This window comes from Arachis ipaensis, chromosome B02 (genome assembly GCF_000816755.2).
Source record: "Arachis ipaensis cultivar K30076 chromosome B02, Araip1.1, whole genome shotgun sequence".
Lineage (NCBI taxonomy): Eukaryota > Viridiplantae > Streptophyta > Magnoliopsida > Fabales > Fabaceae > Arachis > Arachis ipaensis.
In genome coordinates, this window is record NC_029786.2 from 69,471,844 (window position 1) to 69,492,940 (window position 21,097).

A 21,097-nucleotide genomic window follows, 5' to 3' on the forward strand; every position below is an offset into this window, starting at 1 on the left:
ACAGTCGAATTCGGTCCGGGACTATGTCGAATCAGTTCGTGCTTCACGCGCGGCCTTTCCGCGGAATTGTGCTGGAATTGCTAATGGACCTTTTCTTGAACGGCCTGAAATTGGAAGTGGGTGAAGAATGTAAACTGTTTCCATATCAGTCAGTGGATGAGTTGATGGAGTTGGCACAAAAGGTAGAAAATCGCAACATTGCCTTGCCAGGAGTATCAGGACACAGTAAACCACCGACTTCCAACTTTGTCATTACCAATTCACCTGCCACCAAAGCTGTGCACCCTGCTACAGCGTCTGATTCTGCAGATCATAAGGGCGTAGAGTCAATGATGAATCCCTTGCGATGGCGCAGATTGAGACATCTCAGCAACGAAAAGTATCTGGCGAAGTGTGCCAGGGAGAATGTTTCTTCTGTGTTGAACTGTACTCAACGGACCATGTATACAAGAGCAAGGAGTTCAAGCTGCTAATCATGGAAGCAGAGGCTAAGGAAGGAGACTGGTTGGAGCACGAAGTTGTTCTGGACATAATAGAACAACTAGAGCTCAAACTTTCATGTTCCAATCGCCACCATAGGTCGTTCAAGGTGTGGGCTGAGGTGAAAGGGCATCGAGTGACGGTGCTGGTTGATTGTAGGGCCTCGGATAACTTCGTAGCACCAGAAATTACAGCAAAATCGGCGCTGGTCATAGATACTACACCTAAGTTCCGAGTGAGGGTGGCTGACCATCAAAATTCAGGGGGACAGGACAGATGCAACAGAGTAACATTAAGCTTCCAAGGGCTGTTCATAACAACGGATTTCTACCTTTTTTGCATCGAAGAATCGGAGTTTGTTTTGGGGATGGAATGGTTAGACAAGTTGGGAGTCATTAGAGCAAGTTTTAAGGATTCTTGGATCAAGATACTCAAGGGTGGGGGCCTTTAATTTTGAAAGGTGACCCAAAACTGTGTTAAGGTGGGCTAAATTTACACTCGGCTTCGATTGTAAGTGTGCCACAGTTGATACATACAGTGTTGGACGATTACGAGGTAGTCTTTCATCCACTATCAGGGCTACTGCTGCATCATTCGCATGATCATGCTATTCCCTTAAAAAGGAAGGAGCTGTTGTGCCTAATATTAAGCCTTACCATTTTTCATATCACCAAAAAGTGATAATTGAAGAAATGGTTACGGAGATGCTGGTTTTAAGAATCATTCGGCCTAGTATAAGTCTGTATGCTAGTCCCATCTTGCTGGTCAAGAAGAAAGATGGAGGTTGGAGATTTTGTGTGGACTACCGCGCTCTAAATGGGATCACCATAACGAATAAATTTCCAATTCTAGTCATTGATGAGCTTTTGGACGAGTTAGCAGGGGTGTCGATTTTTTCCAAGCTTGATTTGAAGTCCGGGTATCATCAAATTAGGATGCGCGATTAAGACATTCACAAAACTTGCTTCCAGACGCATGAGGGACACTACGAATTCTTGGTAATTCCTTTTGGCCTAACCAACGTGCCGAGTTCTTTTCAAGCTTTGATAAATGACATCCTTAAGCCGTTGCTTCGGAAGTTTGCATTAGTCTTCCTCGGTGATATCTTAATCTACAGCCGGGATGTCGAGAGTCATGTCGTTTCACTTGTTGCAAGTATTTTGCATTATCACCACCAATAAGCTTGTGTTAAATTCCAAGAAGTGTACATTTGCGGTGGATTCAATGGAGTATTTGGGCCACATAATCTCGACTGAAGGGGTGGCTACAGACCCTAGCAAAACAGCAGCCATGCTTACTTGGCCAGTCCCTAAGGATGTACGTGCCTTGCGGAATTTTTTGGGCCTCACTGGGTACTATTGGCGGTTTGGGCAAGGATATGGCATCATTGCCAAACCATTGACAGATTTAACAAGAAAGAATGCTTTTAAATCGAACGCTAAAGCCATGGCAGCCCTTCCCACATTGGCTGTCCCAGATTTTTCACAAGAGTTTGTCATAGAGACCGATGCCTCGAGCGAAGGGTGGGGGCCGTGCTGTCTCAACAGGGGCGCCCGATTGCATTTCTAAGTCAAGCATTGTCACCAAGAGCGTGTAAAAAATCAGCTTACGAGAGAGAATTGATGGTAGTGGTGCTTGCTGTCCAGAAATGGCAACATTACTTGCTGGGAAGTCATTTCATGGTGCTAACGGACCAGCGGAGCTTGAAGTTTCTTACCAAGCAACATTTGATGGATCCGGCCCACCTCCAGTGGACAAAAAAGTTGTTGGGCTTGGACTCCGACATCAAATATCGGCCGCTATTGGAAAATAAGGCAGCGGATGCTCTTTGGCGGCAAATGATAGCTAAGGCTATCTTGGTAGTGCACATAAATCTTTGGGATGGTATAGATGCTAAGATAAAGGAAGATCCAGAGATGTAAAAAATGGTGATTGCCTTGTAGTAGGGGTCTGAGGATTTCCCTGGTTACTCCTCAAGGAAAGGGAAGCTGTTCTATCAAGGAAGAGCAGTGTTATCGGCAAATTCGGCTCACATACCCTCCCTGTTGGCCAAGCATCATGACAGCAGGATGAGGGGCCATTCGGGGTACTTTTGTACATACAAGAGGCTGGCGGTAGAGGTCTATTGGAAGGGGATGCAGCGATGGGTGAAGGATTATGGACGCTTGTTTTATTTGCCAACTGAAAAGAGATTTGGTAGATTCTTGTGAGAGAGAGAGAGAGAGAAGAGAGAGAGAGAGAGAGAGAGAGAGAGAGAGAGAGAGAATTCAAGAAGAGAGGATATTTGTGATTGAATGCACCACCGAATTTTACACCAGACTTTGGTTTATATACAGCTATGATAAGCCTCTCTTTACAACACACTCAACTTCACTCTCAGCGTGGCACTACTCACTAACAGACTTCTAACGTGTCTAACTAACTCCAACTTAATGCTTTTGACTACTACTTACTCTCTATACTTTCATCCCCCCTCAAACGAAGGCATTGAACATCTTCAATCCTGAGTTTGCTTCGAAAGTCAAGGAACTTTGTGGAAGAAACTGCTTTGGTCATTATGTCTGCAATTTGAACATCACCAAGGATGTGTTTCACTGCAATTCTGCCAGCAGCAACATGATCACGAACAAATGCCAAGTCAACTTCAAAGTGCTTTGATCTAGAGTGCCAAACCGGGTTGGCAGACAGGAGCACAGCGCCAGAGTTGTCACAATACACTTTTGGAGTTGGACCTGTGATGTGAATTTCACGTATAAGCTTTGTCAGCCATAGCAATTCTGCTACAACAGCCGCAATACCTCTATATTCCGCCTCTGTACTTGATCTAGAGACACAGTGTTATTTCTTAGAGGACCAAGAGATAAGATTCCTCCCCATATACACACAATAACCAGCAGTAGACCTCCTATCTTCAATATCTGAAGCCCAGTCTAAATCAGTGTACCCAGTTGGAGACAGGTCAGAGCACCTCTGTAAATGCAAGCCCAAGGAAGTGGTTCCTTGTAGATACCTTAATATCCATTTCACTGCCTTCCAATGTGATTCCCTTGGTGACTGCATAAACTGACACACTTTATGCACCGAGAAAGCCAATTCGGGTCTGGTGATAGTGACATATTGCAAACTCCCCACTATAGAGCGGTACAAGCCAGCGTCGCCAAACAAGTTGCCATCTTCCGAGGTCAATTTCAGATTAGATGTCATGGGAGTAGGAGAAGGTTTACATCCATCCATTTTCACCCTCTTCAACAAATCATTGATGTACCTTGTCTGGGAAAAAACAAGACCACCAGTGGTAGTCTTGGTGACCTCGATTCCCAAGAAGTAAGATAGTTCACCCATGTCTTTAAGAGAAAATTTGCTATTAAGCTTTGTTGTGATGTCCCGAATTGTTACTGAAGAGGTTCCAGTGATGATAATATCGTCAACGTACACCAGTAAAAAGGTAGTGGAATCAGAAGAGTGCCTGACAATTAGTGATACATCATACTTGGTGGGGGTGAATCCCAACCCATGCAGTGCATTAGAGAGCTTAGTGAACCAAGCTCTTGGCGCTTGTTTGAGTCCATATAGTGATCTGGTGAGTCTACAAACCACATTTGAGCCTCCAATTTCAAATCCTTGAGGCTGCCTCATGTAAACTTCTTCATGAAGGTCGCCATTTAGGAACACATTGTTGACATCAAGCTGCCTAATGCTCCAGCCTTTTGATAGTGCCAGTGTCAAAACCAGTCTTATTGTTGCCGGTTTAATAACTGGGCTAAAGGTTTCTTTGAAATCAATTCCATCCCTCTGACTGCACCCTAAAGCAACCAGCCTTGCTTTATATTTGTTGATTGAGCCATCCGCATTGTATTTGACTCGAAATACCCATTTGCTACCAATAGCATTTCGGTTCTGTGGCAATTCTTCAAGTCTCCATGTATTGTTTCTCATTAGTGCTGTATACTCTTCTGTCATTGCTTATCTTCACTTGGGGTCACTCAATGCTTCTCTTGCTGATGTCGGTTCAAGGCTCTTTTCAGTGTTTGCTTGAAAGGCCTTCGGTTTTCTGATGCCATTTTTCGATCTCGTAATCATGTGATGGCTACCTGATGGAGGTTCCTGTTGGTGTAAGGGTGAGGGGTCAATGCCAGGTTGCATTAAGGATTGAGAGTGGTCAATGGATAAACTAGTGTTAAGTGATGGTGACGGTGAGGGAGTAAGGTGGGTAATAAGAGAGTTGGGAGCAAGGTTTGTTGGTTGAGAAGGTGGAAGGCACACAGTGGAAGGTGGTGGCTAGTTTGGGAGAACAGGAATGGAAGGCAATAGGTGTGGATAGGAGATTTCTCCTTTAGTGGTGGAGATGGTAGTCTTCTTGGAACTGTACATTTCTTGTAACAAGAACCTTTCCTGTTTTTGTTAAGCATTTGAATCCCTTATAATGAATTGCTGGACCAAGATACACACAGGGCTCAGATCTGAACTGTAATTTATTAGTGTTGTAAGGTCTGGTGTTGGGATAGCAGAGGCAACCAAATACTCTGAGCATGGACAAAGAGGGACTCTTTCTAAATAGTTTTTCAAAAGGAGATCTGAACTGCAAAACTGGTGTGGGAAGCAAGTTTATGAGCTGAGTAGCTGTGGTGAAAGCATCTCCCCAATACTTGATAGGCACACTGGCTTCAGCTAGTAATGATAAACCCATTGTAGCAATGTGTTTATGTTTCCTTTCGGCAGCACCATTCTGTTGATGAATATGTGGACAAGAAAAACGATGCAAGATACCTTCTTGTTTGAGGTAATTAGACAAAGCAATATACTCCTTTGCATTATCCGATTGTATACATTTAATCTTTGCATTAAGTTGGAGCTCAACCATTTTCTTAAATTCAACAAAAACTGACTGCAATTGTGACCTATTGTGTAACAAATAAATCCATGTAAATTTAGAATAGGCATCTATAAAATGAACATAATATCGGGCTCCTTTTATTTCAGAAATGGGTGCTGGACCCCAAATGTCTGTGTACAAAAGTTCTAAAGGTGAATGGATTATTGTTTCTGACTTAGGAAAGGGAAGCTGTTGTGCTTTTCCCATACAACAAGCATTACACAATGAGTTTGAAGCAGTGAAAGGAATTTGGTAACTTCTAAGAATTCGAGTAAGAACATCAGAAGAGGGGTGTCCTAATCTAAGCTGCCAAAGCTTGAAATTTGACAGTCCAGCCACTGTTGCAGCATAAGCAGCTGGTGAGTGTGCTTTATTGGTGACAGCAGGTCCAAAGGAGTACATTCCAGCTTTAACTGTTCCTTGGAGAAGCGTCTCCTTGGAATCCTGAGATTTCACTAGACACGTGTGAGGGTGAAACTCAACCCAGACATTATTATCACATACAAATTTATATACACTCAACAAATTCTTTTTGATATCTGGTACATGCAGTAGTTTTTGCAATTTAAAAGTGTAATTAGAAGAAAATGGTTTGATTAATGAGCTTCCAACTTTAGTAATTGGCAAAGAATTTCCATTACCTACAATAACCTGTTCACTTCCATTGTAGTTGCTGTATTCAGGCACATTTGATGGATCTGGAGTCATGTGGTATGTTGCACCTGAGTCCGGGTACCAATTTGGATCATAAACTGTGGATGGAGCAGCTGCCATTGCAACATTTGCCTGAGCATTGTGTCCACTGTTCTAGCTTACATACTCTTTATTGAACCTGTGCCAACATTCCCGTGCTAAAATGCCCTGGTCTTTCACACACTTGACACACTAATCTGAAGAATTGGCCTCTTCCTCTTCCAGAACTTTGGTTGAATCCACTTGTTCTTCCTCTGCCTCGCGGAGCATAGCTACCTCTTGACTGAAAACCTCTTCCATTTTCTCTTCCATATCCTCTTCCATTATAGTTGTCAGGTCTTGTGTAATTGTCAGTTCTTCTTTGAGTTGCTGTATGAGTCAGATTTGCTTGAATTGAGCCTTTCTTGAATTTTTCAAACCATTCCTCTTGTGTGAGTAACAACGCTTCCAGCGCTCCTACTGAGATTGGATTATCTCTAGCATTTATCGAGGTGATGAACGAACAGTACTCTTCTGTTAATCCAGCAAGAATGGCTTCAACATGAGCAGCTTCATCCACAGGATCTCCAACAGAGATCAATGAATCTACAGTTTTCTTGATTTCAAGAAGATAATCATTCATGGAACCTTCCTTCTTTGTATCACTCAGCTTGCTTCTGAGTTGTCTAATCTTGGCTTAAGTTTGCGAAGCAAAGAACATCTCCAATCTCTTCCAGATCTGATGTTAATATGTGCAGCCTACCATTCGTGCAGTGAATGATGAATTCATTGAAGTTAAAAGCCAAGATTTCAATAAAGCATCTTGCCTTTTCCAAGCCCTAAATTCTGCAGTGCTCTTTCCTCTTTTTTCATCTTCAATATCGAGTTGAACTGTTTTGGTATGTTGTCTCCTTTGATGTGATTGATGAGATCATGACCTTCAATCGTTGCTTCAACTTGCTCCTTCCATGGCAAGAAATTTTCTTCATCTAACTTGATTGCAATCGGATTTGAAAAGCTGTGTATCACTTCTGTGCTGTTTCTATTTGTTTCTGGTTCCTCCATTTCTGCGCCCTAGGCTCTGATACCATGAAAAGAGATTTGGTAGATTCTTGTGAGAGAGAAAGAGAGAGAAGAGAGAGAGAGATAATTCAAGAAGAGAGGATATTTGTGATTGAATGCACCACCGAATTTTACACCAGACTTTGGTTTATATACAGCTATAATAAGCCTCTCTTTTACAACACACTCAACTTCACTCTCAGCGTAGCACTACTCACTAATAGACTTTTAACGTGTCTAACTAACTCCAACTTAATGCTTTTGACTACTACTTACTCTCTATACTTTCACCAACAAAGCAAATACGTCGCGCTTAAGCCAGTGGGACTGCTGCAATCCTTGCCAATTTCGGAGAGAATATGGGATATATCACTATGAATTTTGTGGTCGGCTTGCCTAAGACAAAGGGCATGGACACCTTTTTTGTGGTAGTCGACTGGTTGAGCAAATATGCCCACTTTATATCGTTATCACACCCTTTTTCTGCCAAGGAAGTGGCTGGAATTTTCATTAAGGAGGTGGTAAAGCTTTATGGATTTTCGAAATCCATTATTTTTGACCGAGATAGAGTTTTCATGAGTAGATTTTGGTTCGAATTATTTCAGGCAGCGGGCATGAAACTGAAATATAGCATCGCGTTCACCCACAGACGGACAGGCAGACAAAGGTGGAGAATAGGTTCCTCGAGACATACTTGAGGTGCTTTGTGGGTGGATATCCAAAGAGGTGGTTGGAATGGTTACCAAGGACAGAATATTGGTTTAACAGGACCTTTAATGCTTTAGCATGCACTACCTCATTTCAGGCCGTTTATGGGGTGCCTTCCTAATTTTGTTCCGAGAAGAGACATACCCATCGCAGGTTGAGAAAGTGGCTGCACTGGCAGCGATCAGAGATGCGGTTCTAGCTGACTTAAAGCAGCATTTGATGCAAGCTAAGTAGAGAATGAAGCAAATAGTGGATAAGAAGAGAAGGGAGTTGGAATTCGGGATAGGAGACTGGGTGTACCTCAAGCTACAACCTTACCAAATCTGTTCCTTGGCTCAAAGGATAAATGAGAAATTGAGCCCTTGCTTTTATCAGCCTTTCAAAGTGCTAGAGAGGGTGGGCCTAGTGGCATACCGATTGGTGCTGCCGAACGGGTGCAAGCTCCACCCGGTCTTCCATGTAAGCAAGTTGAAGAAGGTTGTCCCGGCATCACAGCAACTGCATGTTTTTCCACTAGCGATGGCAAAGGATGGCGAATTAATGGTGCAGCCCGAAGGTATTTTGGCATCTAGGTTAGCGGGGGATGGCTCCTTAGAATACTTGGTTTGTTGGCAAGATCTTCCATCATGCGAGGATAGCTGGGAGGAGGCTGCCGAGTAATGATAGGAACAGGTTTCGATTGGTTTATAGGAGGAGAGGTAAGGAGTAGATAAGCTGAATTTTCACTACTTAATTCATAATTGTTGCTAGTTGGCTGCTAGTTAGCTCTTTTAAGCTAGTTTAGCAGGTTAGGAGTAGTAGTTCTAAATTTAACTGCTGCCTATAAATTCTAGGGGTTAGTTAGTTCTAGTTAGTTAGAAAATTCTGTTCAGTTTGTTAGTTTAGGGGAGGAAATTCTCCCCAGAGTTGGTTAGATCTAACAGTGTATTTCAATAAGGGATTGTGATTTACAATCCTTAGTTCATCAATAAAATCCCTTAATTCTGCTAGCTCTCAGTTCCTATCACATCCACATCACAAAACACAAAATTTCTAAGTTATCATTGAAAGGAAAACATAACTTCACATGGCTTAATGTAGAAAGATAAATGGGCATTTGATTTTAGTTTTTCATTAGTTTAGGTGTTATTGGAGCATTAAATTTTAGGTATAAGATTGTGATTCTAATTACAACATACTATAGGGATTATGAGTTCTCACTTGTTTAATACCTAAAGCTTTACTTATAAATTTTATATTATTATGCTTTTTTATTGAGACGTTGCTTGAAATTCCTGGAGTTTTATGTGAATAGCGCTCATTGCTGATAACAAAACCGTTTTGAAAAGATTCTTTGTAGTCAGTCATATCTTGAAAACACATTCACGTGGTACTCGATGAACATAGAATAATTTCTCCATTTTGTTGCACTATTTGATCATCCTTTAAATGAGATTCTTAGATGTTCCTTTTTATCCATTATCTTATTTTGTCCAGTTGTTTATTTTGTTAATTTTAATTTGCACTTGTTTAGCATCCATCTGCTATTGGACCCACAAACTGAATCCATTTACCTTGTTTTACTTCAGATTTTAATGTATTTTTTTCTTTTAAGGATAGAAATTTATAAAATTTGTGAAACATCCAAGAACATACGTATGCCACTTTGCCACTATAGCTCACAACATAATACAGCCGGAGTTCCCAACAAAATAGTAAAATGTATCAATGATGTCTTCTTATGAAAGTTAGATATTTTAATTTTGGCCTCTCTAAATTTTGTTAAGATGTTAGTCCTTCTCTTTTACTGTTGGCCCCTTATAGCTCCAAATTTTGGTCATTGTTAGCATTTTAAAACATATTTTTGGTCTTGTAAAGTGCTCTTAGTAGTTTTTAAATCATCAAAATATTTGACACTAATATATCTAGCTTTAAAAAAAAACACGTTAGAGTTACTAAAACTAAATCCAAAGCAACTCATTTACTGCAATTACAAAAGTATTTAAACTTTTTAACCTTTCATAAATTGCAGGCAATATTTGTTGGACACAATCATGGCTTGGATTGGTGCTGCCCATACCAAAAACTATGGCTATGCTATGCAAGACACACTGGCTATGGTGGCTATGGAGATTGGCCTAGAGGAGCTAGAATTCTAGAGATCACTGAGAATCCCTTCTCTCTAAAGTCTTGGATAAGGATGGAGGATGGACAAATGCACAGTGAAGTTGGCTTAAGTTGAAGGTCCATCATCTAAGTATAGAAAATGTTTAATCAAAAGTAAATACTAAAGACACCTATGACTTAAAAAAGTAAATACACTGGAAAATAAACGAAAATTGATGCTAGCAAATTTGTAAATTTGTATTCTTTGCGGGCATACGTGTGCACGGGATTGTAGATATACATTCTTATGTATCTTGTTATTGAATTCACTATACATATTGTTCTTGTGTGGTGAGCATTGTAGGATGTATAACTCGTTTTGTCCAGGTCTAAACTCGCCTTCGCTTGAAATGGATAAGGTATAGCTCCGAGAAAATCAGTGGCAGTGGATACCTGCAAAAATATTCCAATGCTCAAGTAAGAGTGAGAGAAGAATAGTGTATATTCAGAATAAATAACATACTTTTTTCCTTATTAGAGTTTCCTAACATTTTTGTTATAGGCAGGTTACAACGTTGACCTAGTCTATTGGCAACTGCTCCTCAGTCTTATCTGAAACTTAATGAAATAAATATGTTAAATTTATAATGCATGTGTGAAAAGGAAGATGGCCTTTTGTTCAGCTAGTCAGTTTTTGATTTATAAGTATAGTGGGTTCGAGGTATAATGGACAAAACATAGCTCCCAAGCTTAACCTAGGAAAATTTTAATAAAATAGGTTGAATTTTTGTGACCTATAAATCAACATTTTGTAATAATGTGGGCAGCCACCTGATGGAGGAAAATCGTCGGTTAGGAATTTTCACAAAATAAATCTCGTCGAAGTATAGATCCAAACCAACAATTAACCCTCAATCAAAGTTTAATTTGTTTGTCACTTAAGTCAAACATAATAAAAACCGAGAGTATTTAAATCTCGGGTCATCTCTCAAGGAATTACAGGGAACTGTGCATATTATTGGTTATGGGAAAATATTTTTGGGGTTTTGGAATAAGAGACAAGAAATGTAAATAACAAGAAAGTAAGCTAACAACTAAGAAAGGTCTTGGCAAGAGGTGAGAATTGGAATTTCTATCTTCATTATCATCCTCAATTGTGATGGTAATTGTCTTTTGCTCTCACTTAGTTATCCTCTAACAATTAAAGAAAAGTCAAGTGAGCAAAATTAACTCTAGTCTACAAGTCCTAATCAAAGATTAGCTTTAGTGGAATTCAAGCTAACTAGCAATCCGCAATCACAAATCAACAATAGATTTTGATAATTCAAGAGTTTCTAATGCTCAACCCAAGCTATGAATACAAAAATCTACTCTAAAACCAAGCCAAACATTTTATCAAACACTTGGAAGGCATAAAAGAAAAGTATGGTAAAATTGCAAGAGTAATAAAATCTAAAGCTACCAACTGTAAAATAACAATAATAACAACTCAATTGAACAACTATAAATATAAAAACATCAAATTGCATTAAACAAAATCATGATCCAATAAGAGTTTATAAACATAAAAGTGACCAAAATAAGAAATTAACAAGAAGAACAAAGAAAATTAAAGCAATAGAACAAGGAAAAGTAAAGGAAACTAGATCAATACAAGAAATTAAACATAAATCTAAGATGCAATTAACCTAAACCTACCCTAATTCTAGATAGAAGAGAGAGCTTCTCTCTCTAGAATATAACCTAAAGCATGTTTCTATCTTAACCTAATTGCTCTCCCGTTGTTCTTTCTTGATTTTGGCCTTAAATACTTTAGAAATGAGTTTGATTAAGGCTTGGATGAACTCAGAAATCGCCCCCAGCGTGTTCCTTTAATGAGGTCACGTGACAAGTGCCACGTGTACGTGTGGTGGCCTAGCGAATTTCCTTCCTCATGCGTACGCGTGGCCATGATGTCCACCAAATCCTCATTTCTTTATGAATATTCTATTTTACATTCTTTTTCTTCACTTCTTTGATCCAATCTCCGCCTCCTAAGCCTGAAATTACTAAACAAATACATCAATGCATCTAGTAGAAACTTTTGGAATGCCTGCGAAAGTTCAAGTTCTTTATGAGCGAGCTATCACGGACTTTCCTATATCACCTGATCTTTGGCTTGATTACACTTGATACATGGACAACACTTTGAAGGTTGGTAGTGTTGTCAGCAATGTTTATTTCAGGGCCACTAAGAATTATCCTTGGGTTGGAGAACTTTGGGTAAGATATCTGCTTTCCATGGAGCGTAGTCATGCTTCTGAGAAAGAGTTGGCCGAAGCCTTTGAGAAGTCCTTACGATGCACCTTTTCAACTCTTGATGAGTATCTTGATTTGGTTCTCACTCGGATAGTTGGCTTACGGCGAAGAATGGCATCCATTGGGGAAGAGAATCAGCTGGAATTCACAAAAATAAGGGAGGTCTTCCAGCATGCATCAGATTACCTGTTGCCACCCACAGTTGAAGAATACAGAGGGTTTGCTGCATTTGCATGCTTATTGGGCCTGTTTAGAGGCAAAACTTGGAAAAGACATAACTGCGGCATATGGAGTTTGGGAGAATTTTGTTAGGATATGTGGATCAATGTTAGAGGTATGGAAAATTTATATAGCAATGGAAGTTGAATTAGATCACATAAATGAAGCGAGGTCCATATACAAGAGATGCTACAGTAAAAGGTTTTTTGGAGCTGGTTCCGAGGATATATGCCACTCATGGTTGTGCTTCGAGAGGGAGTTTGGCAATCTCAAAGATTTTGATAATGCTTTAAAAAAGGTTACTCCTCGTCTGGAATAGCTATGATTATTTAGAATGAATCCAACTCAATAGAGGAAAATGAGAATAATCTTAGGAAAAGTGCCCACAACAAGAGAAAGCTTGGGTCTGACATAAGCAAAGAACAGTCTCCTACCAAGCGATAGAGAGGCATTGATAGAGTGGCAGAGAAAGCACCTGTGGAAAATAAACATCATGGGCAGAACTCTTCTCAGGAGACAAAGTTGAAAGATGCTAATCCAAGGAATAATGAACTCGATAACAACCTTCCCCCCAGAGAAAGCAAGACATACTCTGATCAGTGCACTACTTTTTTTTTTTCAAATCTTCATCTTAAAACAAATTATGAACATATACGTAATTTCTTCAGTGGTGTCGGTGGAGTTGTTTCCATTCGTATCTTGAATGACAAGTTCACTGGAAAATTAAGGGCACTGACATATGTGGACTTCTTGGATGATGAGCACCTTACTGCAGCTTTAGCTAAGAACAAGTAGAAGTTACTTGGGAAGAGGTTAAGTATTCTTTGATCTGATCCAAAGCGTGAGAGAATGGAGTCTTTTGCTCCAAAATCCTTGAAAGAACATGCAGATGCTCCTGATCATTCCAGTCGAAAAGGTTCCATGTGCAAAGAAACCGGTGATACTTCCAAGCATGATGTAAATGATGATGGGATCTCTTCTAGAAAGCCAAGGAAGAATACTTTTGTTGTGCCTAGAAATGTCAGACCACTTGGTGTCACTGCCAATAGCTCAAAAAAAGAAAAGGACGATGAGAAGCCAAAATCCAATGATAAATTCAAAAAGATGTTTATTCGTTAAGGGTAATCCTGTTTGTGGTGCCAATACTTTATAACTCTAAAAATAGCAGTTATCTTTGAGATATTTTTGGGTAGAAAGTATGCAAGTTACCTATCTTATATGTTATCTTGTTCTTTTCTATACTAGTAAAAGTTACAAATTACTTGTAGGCATAAGATCCATATTAGAGTTGTTGATGTAATTGACTCTTCTTTATTCATTGTATTTGAGACATCAAAGTTTCTGAACATTAGTACTAATGTCTTGGATTGTCTTTCGTTGCAAGGGTATTTATTATTGGATTCTTAGTCTATTTGTTCAGTTTGTCTTTATGGTTCTTTTCATTCATTAGTTGAAGGTCCAGAATTTTAATTCATTTGAACTATATGTTTACTGTGTTGTCAATGATGACTCTATCGTTGTCTTTACTACTAAATATAAAGTTGATCCTGTGAGTAAAATGTATATGTACTCTATTTACTAGTTTAAAATTGTTGATGTAGATTATGTAATATATGTTCAAAATGGATATGTACACGTGATTTACAATATTTAGGGGTTTAATTTAAAATTGTTGATTCTTCATCTTTTAATATGCACGGCTGCAATTTTGGACTAATTCCAAAATTTGGGAGAATGAAGAATAAAATATCTTGTTATTATGCCTATAACAAATTAGCAAATGTGTGATGAACTACATGGCTCTCAACAACTTCGAAAAGGCCTTATGTTGCAATTTGTCAGCAACGTGTTAAAGACTTGGGTGTTTTAGGGTGTCCAAAGTTGCACATTGAGTAATATGAGATGCTTGATGTTGTATTTAAAGAAAATAGTTTTGCTCTCTTAATAGCTAGTTTTTAAGGCATGGTTCTCCATTTTCCTTAAATACTTAACACACTGCTCTCAGAATTTAGTGGCAAGGTAATCTGGTGTATCCAAATATTACTGTTAGTTTTGGAAATGTTGATGCATGTGGAATGATGACACACATGCTTGCTTATGATGTATGTTGAGGCTTTTTGTCTTAATTGTACATGATTATTGTGCTTTTTAAATGGTAACATTTTGTTTGATTATCCAAAGAAATACAATAGACAACATGATTTACTGAATGCCATTTCAAATCAATCTCTCTCTGTCTCATAATTGTACATGATTATTGCTGGATAAGTGCTTGCCTGCTTGCTCTTTAAGATTCTACTAAAATTTAAAGATTTTAATTCCGATGAACCATATATAATACAAATAGAATGTCCCATTTTAATAAACAATTAGCTTCAATTTGTGCTGTTCTATTAGGCTTTCACAAAAACAGTTGTTAATTAAAGGTAGACACTTGAGATTGTAGTTACAAATGAAGTAGATGGATCATATTAAATGACACAATCTTGTAAATCTTAGTTGTATAAAATTTTTATATGATAGCATCTTGTTATTCTTTACATATTTATTTTTCATTATTAAATATTCTTGTATCCATAGATCTTAGTGGGTAGTGAGGGGAAAAAAAAGTTAGACATCTGAGTGAAAGTTCTAAATGTCGGTATTTTCAATTTTAGAGTTCTGGTCATATTTTAAAGTATAACCTTTTGTTTCATTTTACATTATACTGCATTAAATTTGTGCTGTTTACTGTTTTTTGCTGCAATCTATTGTGATGTTGCATTTTATGTAGATGTAGATTGACACAATGCAGAGCTATAATTTTGAATCCTTGTGAAGATTTAGTTTTTGTTGCCTAGAAATAAAGTATTATTTTCGCAAATCATCCTGCAATATTATTTTGATGTACATTTGCATCTTGAAATCACCCTTATTAATTACTTTATTCAAAATTTCAACTCCTCTTTTTATTTTCTATTTATTTCCATGCAGGTATTGGTTTGAGAATTTCGAGAATGACCAAGGAGTTGTTTATAGAGTGTGGGGGTATTTGGTAACCACGTCATATGGTATTTTATGCACCGAGTAATTTCTTTTTTATGCACACATAGTGATAAGTGATAACAATGTAAAATAACATAAATATGAAATGACATAAATAACATAGTGCTATCTATTTCTAAGATTTCGTTTTTTCTTAATTTATTTGTAACTCTGAATTGTGAAGTAGTTTTTTGTTTGCTCATGTTTGAGATATAATTGACATGTCACGTGTCACTAACTGGTATATCATCATCTCATTACTAGTGGACGGATAATATTCTAACACGTGGTACTGACGCCCTATGTTTGGATGCTATGTTAGAGCATTGTTAACAAAAAATAGTTGAGTGACTAACTTAAGTCACTAATATAAACTTCGGGGACTAAATACAAATTTCAGAGATCAATTTAAGGCGCGAATACAATTTTAAGAACCAATTTGAGTATTATCTTATTATTTATCATGTATGTTCTTTCTTTTTTTTATTCTACAACTACAATTATACTTTGTCAAACATGTGCTATGTTTAAGATGTCCCTCCCAGGTAAGTTGGTGGGTTAAGTACTTTTTTTGTCCCTAAGATTTGGGGTGAAAATCAAATTCATTTCCGACTTTTTTTTGTTATTAAAATCATCCTCAACCTTTACAAACACTTTAAAATCATCCTCCCCTCCATTAACAATTTTTTTTGGACACTTTTATCCTTTAGGTTGTTACCGGTAGTTGATGCCTTTAATGATTAAAAAAATTAAGTTTTTTTTATAATCGGTTGGAGAAATAGAGATTAAATTAAAATTTCACCACCAACCAAAATAATAGAACATCTGCTAGGGTTCTAGAGGTTGTAGTGCAGCCATGGCTTCGGAGAGCTCAAGGTAGTCTCAGAGTCGCTCGTCTGCGTAGAAGAGAGAAATTCTTTGTGGGCATGGTGAGAGACCTGTGCTGCAAATTTCGGGAACGAAAAATGACCTTGGTCGACAATTTTGGGGCTGAATCTACTATGAGGTGCGTTTTTGGGTTTTTGTTCTTGATTGATAATAATATTTTGTTTCTAGGGACTGACTATGGTGGGATCTTGTAGATTAAAGAAGAGTGTTAGTTTTTTCGTTGGACAGACCTAGAAGCTGAAACTGAAGATCTGCATGTTTCAAGGTTGAAGAGAAAAGTTGTATCCCTAAAAGCAAAAGTGAGAGAGTTTGAGTGGAAGTTGAAGGTTGCTGCAGTGTTGGACATGGTTGGTTGGGTTGGTTATTTTTTTCTGGTTGCAGATTTATTGAATCAGAAGCAGGGGCTACCTTATGTAATGCCTCTGAAAATGGCTTGATGAAATCAGGGGAGAAAATAGGGCTCTTTTAGTTAGGATGTATTTAGGCTTTAATGAAATTGTGTTGTTATCTAAGATTTTTTCTTTGAATGAAATTGAGTTTTGTAACTTGACATGTATTGTGTTAATGAAAATCTGCTGTTGTGGCTGGACAGAGTTTATGTTAATGAGTTTGATTTTTGTAGGGTGGTCAAAAATTATGTAAGTGAAATTGTGTACCTGTAATTTGACAAAAAATTGGCAATGAAACTGGATGTAGTAGCCTGGAAGCATTACTCAAGAATTGTGTCAACTCAATTGGTATAGCATGACCTGCTTTGATAATGTATAATATACAATATGCAATATGAATTAACATCAGAGAGCACCACAAGCACAATTATTAAAACACAACTATGTCAAATTTATTAATAAGCATATCTAAATAACAACAAAAGATGAAAACTTCAATCACCATCAAATTCATTAGTTGACAGTTGGACCCAGAACAAAACATTATCTAGTTAAATGTAAACAACAACAAAAGATGGAAACTTCAGTCACCACAAACCAAGAGCAACTCTATTGCTATTTAAACAACATTAAGCGTAAACAGTATGTAATAAGTTTCAGCCAAAATAAAGTCTTACAAACATAGAGTATAATCAACTCAGCACTACATTAATAACATAACAACATCTTAAATGATCTCAAATTTTTAAAGTTTTCCCCAAGCTCTTGGAGGAAGTTTTACCATCAGCCTCAACTTTCTTGGAAAAACATGTACTGCAATGTTGTGACTGAGAGAGACATTCTTGACTGGTTGGCTTGAGCTGGATGCATCCTTCTCCTTAGGCACTAGTGGTGATTGTGTTGAGCTTTTGATGGGCTTCATCCTGGACCTTCAGTGGAGAGTAGCTGTTGTTGGTGTGTTGAGCCTAGATGATGGTGGTATGGGCTTGGACTTGGGCTGGGATGACTTAAATCTGGTTGTGGGTGATGTGCTAGTGGCTGGTTAGGGCTGTGATGATGATTTTTGTTGCAAATTAGACCTCTTCTACCCTCTAGTAGTAGATTGGACAGCAGGCTGTGATGATGACTGATAGGGCGAGGGTTATTGTCATTCTAGAATCTCTCTTAATAGAAATAGAACTTCGTTGTAAGTATAGTTCCAAACCAACTAATAACTCTCGATCAAATTTCAAAGGAATTGGTTGTCACAAGTTCAACCCCAATAAAAGTAACCGAAGTATTCAAATCTCATGTCGTCTCACAAGGAATGGGCAAACATGTGCATCAACATTGGTGAGAATTCCGGGGTTGCAAGTCATGAGCAAGAAATTAAACTAAGAATCCTAACAAGCAAGTAATCTTGAAGTGTAAGAAACTAATTCAAGTGACTAAAGCAAGATGTGAGCAATTTCAAACTAATAAGATAACATCCAATATAATTCTACTCTAAAACTAAACAATTAACTATAACTAAGACAAAGCAATTAGGATTTTTGGGTTTTCAAATATGAATAATAAAAGCAACTCTTGGCTAGACATGAGAATTGGGGTCACCATCCTTATCTAATAACCATATCTTGACAATTATGAGAAACCAAACTCATTAAGTTTACTTCTATACTTGAAGTATATTAAATGGTTTAGTCAACATCAACCCATAAGGTCCAACCTAGCTACTAATTGACTTAGTAGTGGGCTAGTGTCAATGGTTATCAAATTGACCACTAAGAGTTCCCAAATCATCAAATCTATTAGACCCAATGACTCAAATTTACCCAATCCCCTTAGCCTAGGCCAAGAGTAAAGAGAACTACTCCATGATCAAAGGAAACATTTCATCAAACACATGGTAAGCATTACTAAAAGACATACTCAAATTGCAATTAAATTGAAATTAACAAGTACCCACTAACAATTATCAATGTAAATTCACTCAACCAACACAATTAATCATGAAAATCATTAATGTAACATTAACAATTCGAGATCCATAAGATTCACAAAATGGGTAGAAAATGACAAGTGACAAGAAAACATAAATCTAACACAAGATTTAAACAAAATTATACTAAGGAATTCAAATTAAGCAATCAAAACTAGTAATCAACAAGATCCAATTCAGAATTCAACAAGAGAAGATCAAATCAAACTAGATCTAGAGAGGAACAAGGGTTTCTCTCTCTAGAAGAACAAAAACCAAAAACTAGCTAAAAATTGTATCTAAGTGTGAATGAATGATCCCCTGCCTTTCCCCCTAGCATCCTTGGGTCTTTTCCATGCAGAACCAACTTGAATTTGGGCCTCTTGAGCCTCAGAAATTGCCAGACACAATTTCCTTTAATGAGGTCACGTGCAGCTTGTTGCGCGTACGCGCCATGCGTGCGTGCGCACCGATTGATTTTGCGATCCATGCGTGCACGCCATGTACGCGTGCATGCCAGTGTGAATTTCTCTAATCCGCGTGAATGCGCCGACCTATGCACGCCGCTTCCAGCTGTCCACATCCACGCGTGCGCGCGAGGTGCGCGTGCGCGCGAGGTGCGCGTGCGCGCCCATAATGAAATTCCCAAAATCCAAATCTTCATGTTCCTTCCACTTGTGCATGCTTTCTTTCTCTCTTCTAGGCCATTCTTGCCTTATAAATTCTAAAATCACTCAACAAATACGTCACGGCATCGAATGATAATAAAAGAGGATCAAAATATAGTAATTCTAAGGTAAAAGAAGCATGTTTTCCATCATGAAGCAATATTAGAAAGAGAACACAAAACCATGCAATTCTTGTGAATAAGTGTGAAAAATATTGACAAAACCCCCCAAATTCTACATAATATAAACCACAAAATTGGGGTTTATCAATGACTTATACCTGGTTGTGGGTGTTGAAGATGAACTCTTCCTCCCTCTATTGGTTTTCTTGACAGTAGGTTACTTAGGTGGTTGGGCCTAAAATACAGCAAAAAATAGCATTTAATCAACCATTGCAATAAAACCCTAACATACATATTGTGAATACACTTACAAGGAGGGATGGCTTCTTTCATCCTCCCCTCTTGTGACTTGATTCACCACAGTTTGAGCACCTCTGAATCTGCTCCCTCCTAGACAAGTGAGATTAGCTTCTATCCTCAGCTTCATTCGGTCCTCTCTTCCTCTTCTTCACTGGTCTATGGCTAGGCTTCCGATAGGGTGGTGGCATCACATTATCAAAGTCAGTATTCTCCCACAAATCTAGTCCATTTAGAGAGTTGATTACCGAATCATAGCACCTGACATAGGCCTCTTTCTTGTAGCAGTCATCAACATATGCATCCATATTAAGACCTTTAAAGTTGATGCAGCTGATGGCATGTGTGTATAGAATGCCACTGACCTACCACTTCCTACAAGAACACTCACAAGTAGACAAATCAACAACATATTTGTTCAACCCATTTACAACCACATATGTCTGTGCAGCAGACCAATAAGGCCTCCACTCACCAGCTGGTCTGCCCCTCCTCTCTACCTTCTTCTTAATTCGAGGTAAAAATTGTACAATTAAGCTTTTGAATTCTTTCTCTATTAATAGCCCATCTACTTATCAAATAAACCCTAATTTCTTCTAACATAGTAACAATAGGCTTTTTCCTAGACTCTACTATTGCACCATTAAAGCTTTCACACATGTTTTTTACAAGAGTATCGCATTTAGAATGAAAATTAAACCTGGACTTGCTCCAAAATCTACGAGAAATAGCATTCAGATGCCTGTGAGCCTCCACATTGATGATTCAGATGACTGCCATCTCTCTCTCCCACTCCTTTCAGTGTGTAGCCTTTGCACACCTCCACATCAATTGCTTCAAGTGTAATCCAGGAAACTTTTTCCTGAAGTTGTTGTACAGATGGAGGACACAAAACCTGTGGTCAACACCTGGGATGACTTTGTCAAAAACGGGTAGTAGACTATGACAAAGGTGGTAAACAGTTGTGTTATAACAATGTTATTAATTAGAATTAATAGATTCAATAAATAAAAGTTAACACAATAATTGTGAGGGTCGTACCAAGTAATACCTCAGGTGAGTGAGGGTCGATCCCACGAGGATTAATGAACTGAGTAACAATGGTAGAATGACTCACTTAGTTAGGCAAGCAAAAGGTGATGTTTTGAGGTTATAAAACGCAGAAAATATGAAAGAAAATAATAAAAGTAAAGTAAATTATATGAGAGAATAGTTGAGGCTTCGGAGGTGTTTATCTTTCCGGATTGAAACGTCTTACCAACTATTTTAACAATGAATGATTCATTCTATGGCAAACCATAAGTGTCTAAACCCCAATCTCTTAGTGATTTAGCCTCCTCTACCTTTAATCA

At 38.2% G+C, this 21,097-nt stretch overlaps 1 protein-coding gene, 1 long non-coding RNA gene and 1 pseudogene across 2 annotated transcripts in view; all 3 read left to right on the forward strand.

Moving 5' to 3' along the window:
* Window positions 1-8,984, forward strand: part of LOC110268878 — a 9,789-nt gene extending 805 nt beyond the window's left edge. The window contains exons 2-3 of the long non-coding RNA XR_002357575.1: window positions 8,489-8,493; window positions 8,654-8,984. This is a non-coding gene — a long non-coding RNA (uncharacterized LOC110268878). The remainder of the gene's footprint in view (window positions 1-8,488; window positions 8,494-8,653) is intronic.
* LOC107625414 (probable inactive purple acid phosphatase 16) overlaps window positions 1-10,414 on the forward strand; it is a 16,930-nt gene extending 6,516 nt beyond the window's left edge. The window contains exon 5 of the mRNA XM_016328040.2: window positions 9,807-10,414. Within this exon, the coding sequence (XP_016183526.1) occupies window positions 9,807-10,016 (210 nt within the window). The 3' untranslated portion in view covers window positions 10,017-10,414. The remainder of the gene's footprint in view (window positions 1-9,806) is intronic.
* Window positions 11,945-12,895, forward strand: LOC107627337 (annotated as a pseudogene).